Source organism: Tiliqua scincoides, chromosome 1 (genome assembly GCF_035046505.1).
Source record: "Tiliqua scincoides isolate rTilSci1 chromosome 1, rTilSci1.hap2, whole genome shotgun sequence".
NCBI lineage: Eukaryota > Metazoa > Chordata > Lepidosauria > Squamata > Scincidae > Tiliqua > Tiliqua scincoides.
This window is the reverse complement of record NC_089821.1, coordinates 231,783,202-231,796,339: the sequence shown is the minus strand read 5'-3', so window position 1 is coordinate 231,796,339 and position 13,138 is coordinate 231,783,202. Positions and strand designations below refer to the sequence as shown.

Sequence of the window (13,138 nt, the reverse complement as noted above, 5' to 3'; positions counted from 1 at the left end):
GGTAGGCTAGAAAAGTAAGAAAGATGTTTTCATGATTTATGAAGTCTGCAATGTACTTGAAACCATATTTATTTAATAGGTAAGCTGGCACTACACTGCTCTGTTCCATCTGCTTTAAATCTATTAAGGCCTTAGGAGGATTGAAGAACACTCCAAGTATAAATACAGCTCCACTTTTCACCTTTTTTGCAAAGCCATCCTTTAATGTAAATGGGGAGGAAGAAATTACAACCACCCTCAAAGATGTCTGCTAATACAAAGCTTTCAAGGTTATGTTATTGGCAAGTCTTTAGAAGGTACTTATTGCTAAACGCAACATATTTTATAAGGCAACTGAAAATTTGCATTTTTAAAACGGAGGAGATAGTCAAGGAATCATTAAGGGTATAAAATGTTTGCATTCCAGCAATACCTCATGAATACTGGAATCAACAATATTTTGTTTCTAACCAAGCAAAAGGCAAGAGGATTTAATATTCTGGGAATCTCTCCTGCTCAGATCTCAGTGAAATACTTCTAACTTCCATTCACTTCATTATGGTTCATTCAGGAAACATTTCCAGTACATTACTCTTGAAGATCGTAGATTTTGAGAGAAAAGTTAAAGGGTCGATGGGTCTTCATATTATATCACCAGCGTATGCACAGGCAGATAGGGATTTTATTAAGAAGGAAGGCTGGCAGTGATTTTGAGTAAGAAAAGATGAAACCACTTTTTTGAACAAAGTCTCATCTAATACAACTTCATTTTACTTACCATGCTGTATATCTTTCATATCTAAATGAAGACTGGACATTAATATCCCAACTGCTTGTGATCTCTTGTTGCTTAATAATTTGACAACCTACCAAAGAGAAGAAAAATTCATTAACATCCAATAATCTGTTTGGACTTTCAAACTACAAATCAGAAATCCAGAAAAAGCAAACTAGATTTAATTGGGTAAAGGATCAGAACAATTTAATAAGTGCTAATGCTCAGATCTGAAGTCCGGCTGATATCTTCTCAGTCTTGACACCACAAGTCTATTTTCAACTTCAACTTTTCAACAGTGTAACAGACTGTACACTGTAGGCTATGAAAGAAATGTCCAACTGCACCTACTTTATAACTGATTTTGTTTCCAAAACCACACAATGATTTCCAATTTAGACGTAAGCTAAAACTGTGAGAATGTTTCTATGGTTGCATTATCATGCGGAGCGTGTCTGAGTTTGTGTTTGTCTCCATATATATATGCAAGTGAAATAACCCTGTATAATCGCAGTGCATCAAGAGGTTTCTTAAGTTGCCATAGAATTAGATTAGCAACATGCATACTTATTTCCTCATTTTTAAAGTGAAGATGACATAATTGAGAACAAAATCAATCAAAAACTTGAAAAAAAATTAAATTTAATACATGAATTATTTCATGTGCATTTAAGTTATTCTGTGCAAACTAAACTATATAACCTAAAAAGAATACATATGAACACATACTCAAATAATATGTTGGCCAAGAAATCAATAACTCAGAAAGAATAAGTGGACACATTAGCAACTAACATTGCAACCCAAGTAAGTTTAGGCAGGTTTCAAAGTGAAAGAGAAGATAGAAGGAAATTCAAAGTTGGATGTTCCATGTTATTGGAAGACAAAAAATGGCAAATGCAGCTAGCTAGCCACCCACTCACCCACATGTCTCAATTCACATAAAGACCACGGTGATGAGAAGGAGGGCTTAGTCCCTTTCCTACATGATTTTCCCGACTGAAAGGACCCTCAAAGCTATTTGCACCACAGGGGACAAAACATGCAGGTATATCAATGATACTGATATGCTTTGCCTCATGGGGGCAAACTACAGCTCTAGGTCAGAGAGTTCCAACTGGAAAACAGTGTGAAAGAAAAGCATTAACCATCACTCTTCCCCAAATCTGTGGTCCCACTCTGAATCAGTAGCTTGCAGCTACATTGGCCATTTTAAAAAAAAGGAAGAAGGAGAGAGACTCCATCGATTGCCAGCTGTCCTATTTGGCCCATTGTTTTCAATAGAATGAGGGTGGAGTTACATGTTATCATTCATGTTTTTCAGTCTCATGTTTGCCTAGTATGGGAGGGAGGTTAGATACTTGTGGAGAGGAACAGGAGACAGAAACATAAGAACAGCCCCACTGGATCAGGCCATAGGCCCATCTAGTCCAGCTTCCTGGATCTCACAGCGGCCCACCAAATGCCCCAGGGAGCACACCAGATAACAAGAGACCTCATCCTGGTGCCCTCCCTTGCATCTGCCATTCTGACATAGCCCATTTCTAAAATCAGGAGTTTGCACATTCGCATCATGGCTTGTAACCCGTAATGGATTTTTCCTCCAGAAACTTGTCCAATCCCCTTTTAAAGGCGTCCAGGCTGGACGCCATCACCACATCCTGTGGCAAGGAGTTCCACAGACCAACCACACGCCGAGTAAAGAAATATTTTCTTTTGTCCGTTCAAGAATGGCCAGTCCTTTTTCCCTTTGCTGACTCTCTTCTGAAAATAAATTATCTTGGACATTTGTAACTCATTTTTTCTTCGGTTGGGTGCTAAAACAAGTATTAAGCTTGACTGAGGAGAAAATGGCCACCAAACAGGAAAAACTTGAAGGGAAGAATCAACACCGGAAGTTATCAATCACTCCATTCTGCCTATCAGTTCTCCTTCCTTGGCAAACACAAGTATGGGAAAAAGTCAGCTGAGGTAGTTCTAGGTTCATCTTAAGTGCCCGGTTTTTATCTCTGGAATGGAACCTAAAAAGATTTGCTTCCAATATTTTCAAAAAGATAAAGAAAGTGAAAAGTAATTGGCCAGTTAACTATGCACCAATTTGTGGAAGTTGTCCACTTCTCAGTATAATATTATACTTATTGAGTAATCTTAATCTATAAGATTAGACTTCTAAAATGTTTTCAGAGAAGAAAATGAGCAGATAACTGAGAATCAAACAGTTCAACTATTAATAGAAACAGCTGCTGTAATTGGGAATGCCCTCAACTTCAAAACCATGCAAAAGAAAAGACTGAATTAGAATCTTTGTAGCTGGATATAATAACTTTTTTTCCTGAATTGCCATTAGAGAATGAATTGTGACTATGTAATAAACAAAAAAGCATTATCTAGAATGGGAACTGAAAGATGCTGACCAATACAGGAAATCACCCACTTAAAGGACAAAGAATTCCCAGACACCACATTGCTAACATTTAAAGGGTGTAACCAACCATGACTAAATAAGTACCAAATGAAATTGTAAACTGCAGCACAAAAATGACATTTTCCACTAAGAGTTCAATGGCCATGTTAAGCTCATACACAGAGCATGGTGAGTGTGTTCCAAGTTCATTATATTGTTTGCAATGTCCATAGGAGAACTAATGTTATGTCCTAGGTATGTCTTAATGTCCTAGAGCTGCTAACACTTGATTTCAAACATCCTGGCACTCTGGACAAGGTCTGTGTCATGGTTCCTGCACAGGCATCATTAAATGAGCACATGAAAGTCTGGTCAATGTATTTGTTTTTGGAACAAATGAAAAATGTACCGAATGCTTCATTTTCATCTGTTCTGAAAACAAAATGCCACCGGATGACAAGTGAGAACAAACATCATGTGTGCCATTCATTCTCATTCATTACTCCCATTTGTTTTTTGAACAGTGGTGGGGGTTACCGAGCAATGTGACTGAGTGGTGCATATTTTTTTTAAAACTGTAAGAGTCAGTAATTTTGCCTTCAACAGCATCCCAGCAATAATTTGTTTTCTTCTGAGTTGCCTCAGATGTTGCATAGGCTTGGGGCACAATAGGGAAAAATGGCTCTCCCTAGTAGGAGTCACTATATTTTTATTTGTTTGTTTTGTGGTGGCTGCCATTTTTCCCCAGTGGTGCTGTGAAATCTGGGGCATTGTGGAAAATTAATATGATGATAGCCAGGAAGTGGCTGCATTGAAACCTGCTGTCAAGGTAAGGTGAAGAAAAATGGTCTTAAAAAGTGTGTACCTAGTGTAATACTAATAAATATTAGGAAACAAAAGACACCAACAAATGCTCTGGCCTTGGTGAGAATAACAAAACAGGTTAGTTACCAATTGCACAGCCTGAGATACTTTGATCACAGGATATACCTGCATGTGACAGAATCAAAATGAGGCTTACAGCAAAGGTCACACACACCATTGGACCTTTTACGCAGAATTGCTTTCAGGTAAGTGATCTGGAAAAGTTCACAGATATGGATTAAGCAAAATACAAAGGTGCCTATGAGAGACGTTGAGGATTTTGGATGCACTTCGGATGCCTGATGGAATTTGATGTAAACATTATGGATAGAGAGCATAGAGGGAGGAATGCTGAGCAGCAACAAAAACCATGCAAACAACAGATAGGAAATATGCTCAGCAGATTTAGGACTTGATCCTGAACAGTGCACACCTAGTCACCCTGTTGCAAACCTGTTTGCAAGCCCCCACCATGGGCCCAGTGCCCATGCTAGCCCAGTGCAAGCCCACGCTGGGCAAGCTCCAGTGTTCCACCACCCGGTAGTTGCCTGGACCACCTGGCAGTGTAGAGGTAAGTGAGGGTGTTGGGGGAGGCAGAGAGGGGGCATTCCAGGGCAGTGGGAGGCATGGCGGGGGAGGAAGTGGGGTGGGAAGAAGGCAGGACTGGTCGAGCTTAGCTTCACTGGATCCTGACCCCCTGGGCAGGTTGTGCGGTCCAACACAGGACTCGTTGATTCTGCGCTGGCTCAGCAGCCACCACAGAATCAAGTAGCCCCATTACAGGGCTACTTCCCTTACTGAGGGGAAGGGCACAAAAGTCCCCCCAAGGAGACAGCAGCAGCTGACCGGGGTGTGTTGGATGCCACAACAGCCATTTAGACGCTGCAGAAGCCCCATGCTCCGGGCAACTCAGGACTGGACTGTTAGTACCATTTACTACAGACTCATTCAATATATTTTACTCTTACACCTCAAGTCTAAACTAATAGGAAACATAAGAATCCCAGTGGATCAGGTCAAAGGCCCATCTAGTCCAGCTTCCTGTATCTCACAGTGGCCCACCATATGACTCAGCAAGTGCACAAGACAACAAGAAACCTGCATCTTTATGCCCTCCCTTGCATCTGGCATTCTGAGGTAGCCTACTTCCAAAATCAGGAGGTTGCACATACCCATCATGGCTTGTAACCTATGATGGACTTTTCCTCCAGAAATTTGTCCAATCTCCTTTTAAAGGCATCTAGGCCTTTCACCACATCCTGTGGAAAGGAGTTTCACAGAGTAATTTCATGCTGGGTAAAGAAATAAGAACATAAGAACAGCCCCACTGGATCAGGCCATAGGCCCATCTAGTCCAGCTTCCTGTATCTCACAGCAGCCCACCAAATGCCCCAGGGAGCACACCAGATAACAAGAGACCTCATCCTGGTGCCCTCCCTTGCATCTGGCATTCTGACATAACCCATTTCTAAAATCAGGAGGTTGCGCATACACATCATGGCTTGTACCCCCGTAATGGATTTTTCCTCCAGAAACTTGTCCAATTCCCTTTTAAAGGCGTCCAGGCTAGATGCCAGCACCACACCACATGGCAAGGAGTTCCACAGACTGACCACACGCTGAGTAAAGAAATATTTCCTTTTGTCTGTCCTAATAATAACTTTATTTTTACCCCGCCTTTCTCCCCGAAGGGACTCAAGGCGGCTTACAACATATTAAAAACATAATTTAAAAACAAATAAAAACTTATTAACACATCATAAAAAACAGCAGTCAGAATAAAAACTAGGTAAAAAGAGCATAGAGCAGCAGCAAGTCATAAAAGAATCAGGCCTGTAAAAATATTAAAAGATGTTAAAAAGATGTTAAAAGGCCGAGAACTCAGAAGGCTTGTTTAAACAGAAGGGTCTTCAGGCCTTGCCTAAAGGTCTCAAGAGAGGGAGCCATTCTTAAGTCAAGGGGAAGGGAGTTCCATAGCGTTGGTGCCACTACTGAGAAGGCCCTATTTCTTGCTGCCGCCCCACGTACCTCCCTAGGCAGCGGCACTTGTAAAAAGGCCTTCTCTGATGACCTAAGAGGACGAGCCGGATTGTACGGGAGTAGGCGATCTCTAAGATACCCCGGTCCAGAGCAGTATAGGGCTTTGAAGGTCAATACCAGCACCTTGAATTGGGCCCGGAAACGAATGGGCAGCCAATGCAGCTGCTGGAGAAGCGGACTGACAGAGTCGAACCGCCTACCTCCAGTAACCACACGGGCCGCCGCATTCTGCACTAGTTGCAGTTTCCGAACCGTCTTCAAGGGCAGCCCCACATAGAGCGCGTTACAGTAATCTAATCTCGATGTCACCGAGGCATGGATCACCGTGGCCAGGTCTGCACGATCCAAGTACGGCCGCAGCTGGCGCACCAGCCAAAGCTGAGCGAAGGCCCCCCTAGCCACAGCCGCCACCTGGGAATCCAGGAGCAGCTGCAAGTCCAGGTGGACCCCCAAGCTGCGGACCTGCTCCTTCAGAGGGAGTGCAACCCCATTCAGCGCAAGCCGATAGTCCAGCACCTGCATCGAGGATTTCCGAACCAGGAGAGCCTCTGTCTTATCCGGATTTAATTTCAGCTTGTTAGCCCCCATCCAGATCCTCACTGCCTCCAGACAGCGCTCCAGGCCCTCAACCGCCACCCTGGAGTCTGGAGAAAAGGAGAGATAGAGCTGGGTGTCATCGGCATATTGATGGCTCCCCACTCCAAAGCCCCAGATGACCTCTCCCAGCGGTTTCATGTAGATGTTAAAAAGCATGGGGGACAGAATTGAGCCCTGTGGCACCCCGCATCTCAAGGGCCAGGGTGTCGAACAGGCATCCCCCAGCACCACCATCTGGGACCAACCCTCCAAGTAGGAGCGGAACCACCGCAAAACAGTGCCTCCAGCTCCCAACTCGGCCAATCGGCCCACAAGAATACCATGGTCGATGGTATCGAAAGCCGCTGAGAGGTCCAGCAGGACCAACAGGGACGTACTCCCCCTGTCCAGTCCCCGGTGTAGGTCATCAACCAAGGCGACCAAGGTGGTTTCCGTCCCAAAGCCCAGCCTGAAGCCAGATTGAAAAGGATCCAGATAATCCGTTTCATCCAAGACCCTCTGGAGTTGGGACGCCACCAGCCGCTCAATTACCTTGCCCAGAAACGGGATGTTGGAGACTGGCCGGTAGTTATCCAACACAGTGGAATCCAGGGAGGGCTTCTTCAGGAGGGGGCGAACCACTGCCCATTTCAAAGCGAGTGGTAACGTCCCCTCCATCAAGGAAGAGTTGACCACCCTCCCTGTCCACTCAGCCAGCCCACCCCGGGCAGCTCTTATCAACCAAGCTGGGCAAAGGTCGAGCAGGCAGGCAGATGGCCTCACACTCCAAAGGAGTCTGTCCACATCCTCAGGCTGTACAAGCTGAAAAGAATCCCACAACACTGGACAAGCAGTTGCCAAGGGGACATCGTCAGACACAGTCAATGTGGCATCCAAGTTGTGACGAATACGATCGATTTTATCTGCAAAATGTTGCACAAACACATCACAGCGGCTGACCGTGTATTCCTCCTGGTCTACTGGGGGTCTAACCCGCCCAACACTCAATTTTAGTGGATGTCCCCTGGTTCTGGTATTATGTGAGAGTGTAAAAAGCATCTCCCTATCCATTTTGTCCATCCCCTGCATAATTTTTTATGTCTCAATCATGTCCCCCCTCAGCCGTCTCTTTTCTAGGCTGAAGAGGCCCAAACACCGTAGCCTTTCCTCATAAGGAAAGTGCCCCAGCCCCGTAATCATCTTAGTCGCTCTCTTTTGCACATTTTCCATATTTCCAAAAAAGAAATATTTTCTTTTGTCTGTCCTAATGCCCCCAATACTCAATTTTAGTGGCTGTCCCCTGGTTCTGGTGTTAAGAATAGAGAAATATTGTGGCCAATCACTGGTATACAGATAAGGCATTCAATCTGTTTTAAAATAAACCACAGGAAAGGTAGCAACTCAGTGTGCATGTGCTCAGACCTGTTTTCATGTGTTAGAGGAGGTATGGGGAGTATATATGACAAGTAGTTGGCAACCTTCAGTCTCGAAAGACTATGGTATTGCGCTCTGAATGGTGGTTCTGGAACAGCGTCTAGTGTGGCTGAAAAGGCCATTTCAGGAGTGACAATCCCTTCCACACTGGGAGCAAGTGCAGTCTGTCCCTGGTCTGTCTCCCTGGCTATGGGCTTCCTTCTTTGCCTCTTTGCCTCAGTCTGTTGGCCAAGTGTCTCTTCAAACTGGAGGAGGCCATGCTGCACAGCCTGCCTCCAAGAGGGCCGCTCAAAGGCCAGGGTTTCCCACCTATTGAAGTCCATGCCTAAGTTTTCAATTCCTATTGAAAACTATAGTTTCAATCTATTTTGAACTATTGAAACTATAGTTTCAAACTATTCCTAAGGCCTTCAGATCCCTCTTGTAGATGTCCTTGTATTGCAGCTGTGGTCTAACTGTAGGGCGCTTTCCCTGCACGAGTTCTCCATAGAGGAGATCCTTTCAGATCCGGCCAAATATTGGACAGGGAGAACAAATTATGAAACACTGAGATCAAACTATGTTTTTTTCAAGTTTGGTGCCTACAAAAGGTTCAGAAAACGTATTAATAGAGAAATCATAGTAATTGCCTCTGTTTGGTAACCAGTGAATACAAAGTTAAATGTTCACCAAAATAAAAAACATGCTGATTGAAAACTATAGTTTCATATTTCCTCAAGCACAGTGGCTGTAACAACACACAGCTAATTCACAAAATATGAATATTAGCATAAAGGCCTAAAGCGGTTCCCACAATTAGAAATAAAATAAACCCATTAACTAGAGCCATATAAGACTACAGGCTACAGACGAATGACGCCATGAAACAGAGAAACTACAAAAGTTTGCTAATCAAATCTCTACAAGATCAAACCATCTCAGACACAATACAAATCTCCTTTTTTTAGTTTAGAACCCAGAACTGTGTTTTAAAAACAACTTTTGAAAAATAAGAAGGAAGTTAAAGATATTATCAGCATGCTAACATCTATGACCAAGTTTCTAACTGTTGAGTGGCCCTTATTGTTGATCAGTAAACAAACGACATGCCAAATTTGTTCCTGTATAGATAACACAAGCAAAAAGAGGCAGATATTTGGTGAAAGGTAATGCAATGCAGATGTTCAATAATTAAACGCTTGGAGCAAAAAAAAAATGAACATCCCTTTCCTCAAAATAATATCTACCTCATGCAGAATGCATTTTGTAATAAGTTCTACTTTCTGGAAAAAAGTTAAATGCTGATATTAACAGACAATGTCTTAAGATTGTTACTCATTACAATCAGCCAAGTTACGAGCTGACAGTAATTCTTATACAACATCAGAATTTTGCAACTTGACAGTAATACATTAATTACAATATGGAAAATATAAATTTCCAAACTGAAGCTTGTAAAACCAGACAAAGGGCCCAACCTAACCAGACCCAGCACCAGTGCTGAACTCCAGCACCAGCTGTCGCAAACGCTCCCTTACTTTGAGGAGACTCCTGGTGCTAGCCCAGCACCGACAGGATCCAAGCTTTAAAAAGACCTTAAAAAACTGACCAAGACCCAGTGAGGACTGACTCTGAAGCTTTAAAGATACACTACCTAGTGTAATGAATGAAAAGGGGAGATGTCACACACAACTTCCTGCATTCTTAATGACCAACAACATTCCTATTGGTAGATTATCTTCCTTGTCACAATACTGTACCTGTGGCTTTTTAATCCACAGACCAGCAGTGAGGCAGGATGGCAAAGAACAAATGTGGACCAAGAGAAAAAGTACAACTGAGGACAAGACTATAAAGTCACTATAAATTACAAGACTATAAAGTTTTAGAATCCTATGAAATTCTTAGGAGGGGTGTTTCAATTAGGAGTTCCTCTATAGTTAAGCCAGGGGCCCTTGATGGGTTCTGCCTTTGTCCCAACTGAGGGTGTGGTAGCTTGTTGGATGGCTGCTGGATCCATTTCATCAAGAGGGAGATGAGAAACCGTTTGTCTTGTAAAAGTTGTTTTTCCCAAACTCGGGAGTCCAGGGAAGTGGATAGGGTCATAAACTATGAAATGTGCTCTTCCAGTGTGATTCAGAGCTGGAAAGTTTCATCTCCAATTTGGAGGTTTAAACATTGGGTTAACCTTTAAGCAGTATACAACCTCCGATAAAATCTGGAGTACTAAATTCCAAAGTGGGGAGGGGTATTACATGGTCCCAATATGAAATTCAAAGTGCCCTACCCTACCCATGAATCTGTGGCCTCTTGACAGCAGTCCTTCTCCTAGCTACAGTACTAGTATGGCCCCTTGCCCAGAATAATAAATAAATAAATAAATGCATGTCTCTTTCTTGTCTTGAGTGAAGCAGAAATAAACAGAGATAAAATACTGTCCATGTAACAAACTTCCATAGCGGAAATTCTCCTTCCTGCTTAAAGATTTGCAACCACATTTTCAAACATGAATTTTTGGAGTTAAGTATGCATATATGCATAGATATATCTCCCTCTTATGTGCTTTTGATGCTTTATTTGGGTAACATACTTCTGCCCTGGTTAACCACAACTCCAACCAGTGATAATGTATTATAAAATTTCTTTCCAACCACATAGCACTGAAGGCAATATGTATACAAACTTCTGAAAAAAATAACATAAAACCATAAACATATAGCTAAATACTCTAGCACACTCAGTATTAAACCAGAAAAGTAATTTTAAAAAAAATTAACATTTTAATGCGCAGATGGAAGTTTTATAATTTAGCAGTCAATCTTGTCAACCAGAGGAGTGAGCTGTAAGCTTTGATTCAAAACTCATCCAGAAAAGGATGCTGAAGTTATAATGTTCTGGTGTTAGAATTCTGTCACTGAGAGTCATTGCAGTAAATGATAGTCTTTGATCAGCCATAGACACCTGTAAAAATCTCTCTCTGAATACACACACACACACACACAGAGAGAGACAGAGCACTTGATTATGTTTTACATAAAAACTGCAGAGGTGAGCCCTTATGAACAAACTCACTAAACAGGTCCAGGCTGTGGCTGATCTAAAAAGAGTTAGACTCCTTTGTGGAAAGATGCTATCTACTCACTTACCCTAACAGAAACCCAAAGGTTTGGTATAACTCCGACCTCATTTTGGGCTGATTCACTTCATAAAACCTATCCACCAGTTTTTTTCCAGATGCAGAATGACATATCAGTCATCTTCCTAACAGTGACAGTCAGGTTCTTGCCAGGCTGAAGGAGGTACTGGAAGAAACCAGTACTGCTCTGCAAGATTAAAAGGAGCAGAGCTTTCAGCAACATATAATGGGAGGACAGTCAAGCAGTGTTCCTTAGTACAAGAATTGGCGTGTTACCAGCACATCCCTATTTTTATCTGTGAAACGTTAGAGGGTATGCATTGCATGTGTGTGTTAACAGACAGACAAACATTATAGCGATTGTTTGAAAATGTGATAAATGACCATAAACTCTGATGAATTTGGGGCATGCTTAAAACTACATGTGTTTCCTCAATTTTCAGACAAACACAAGTGAATGCTCAGAAACATGTCTTTAAGAGACTATAAACATTGTCCAATAAGTCTCTGCATCTCTAGACCAACCATTTTCAACCACTGTGCCATGGCACACTGGTGTGCCGTGAATGGTCCCCAAGTGTGCCATGGGAGTTTGGTGGAGGGTTATTTATTAATAGAACTATTGGGGGATATAAGCCCCACCAACAGCATAGTGTGCCTTGTCAATTGTCCAAAAACTGATGGTGTGCCTTGACAATTTTAGTACCTTGTCAGTGTGCCATGAGACAAAAAAGATTGAAAATCACTGCTATAGACAGTAGCACATGGAGATGGATAGATGGACTTACCAGTCCACAATACCTCATGATACCTATTGCTAAATACAGGACAAACAGCCTTGGACTTCTGTTCTCAGGTGTGTATCTTCATTTCAAAATAGCATTCGTTCCAACACCTGCTCCCCCACTTCCCAGCTGTAAACTTTAAAACTAAGATGCACTACTTTGGCTGAGAACTATTCTAATATTTTTCAGTTGCTATCCACCATCCAATCCTGACTATTTTTCTTTGCAATATAACTAGATCCCATAATCTTCACAACTTTCACAGTGACAAATGTGTTTTCATCATTTAATATAAACACAACTGCTGCATAATAGCCCCCACATGTTCTTTATGTACCAGAACCACATTAAGAAAGCCAGAAATGGCCTTTCAGACATCAGTTGCTCTTCTCCTCACTCTGCACCAATCCAACGCAACATTCTGTTGTGTAAACTAAGATCTTCAAACTGTAAGTAACCTTTCCTTTCCTTTTGATTATTAAAATAGCAGAGATTCAATGGGCTAGAGGAACCAAATACAGAACTAATCCTCTATTAATATATTGCTGTTCTAGCTAATGCTCTTAAACTAATGCTTTGTATGACATTGGATGAAAAATGTCCTAGATCGTTTAGATTCACGTACATAGTAATCAGTAAAAATAAGCATCATGTTCTTCAACAGGATACAGAACAATTGGTTTAAACATTTCTCTAATTAAAAACAATTGTAGAATTCTCAGAACTTAAAAAAAAATGCTAGAGGCAAGTGAAGGAATACCTAAATTCTCTAGGTTTAAAATGAAGTTTTGGGCTATGTTTTTCTTTACCAGAATGCTTCTTTTTGTCTAAATTTAACCCATTATTTTATGAAAGAAATGACCAACTACTATACGACTATTGCTTAAACATATTCGATTTTGTGTTTGTCACCATGTGGATACTCTGTGCTTTGCATGCTGAACTGGGCATTCTCACAATACTTCCAAGACCACTGAAAAGTTAAGGGGGAACATGAAGCTTTGTTTCCTCATATAGAGAGCTTACAGAGAATTGACCTCACACAGCTGAATTTGTAGCCTATTTTAACTAGTTACTAGAAAATTACTAGTCCATTTTCATTCCATGTGAAATCTATATAAAATTATATATTTTGTATGCCAGGTCTCTTATTCAAAAGGACAGTG

General features: G+C 41.8%; 1 protein-coding gene across 1 annotated transcript in view; it reads right to left on the bottom strand.

Moving 5' to 3' along the window:
* Positions 1-13,138, bottom strand: part of FMN2 (formin 2) — a 203,130-nt gene that overhangs the window by 107,281 nt on the left and 82,711 nt on the right. The window contains exon 9 of the mRNA XM_066623047.1: positions 758-845. Coding sequence (XP_066479144.1) covers positions 758-845 — 88 coding nt within the window. The remainder of the gene's footprint in view (positions 1-757; positions 846-13,138) is intronic.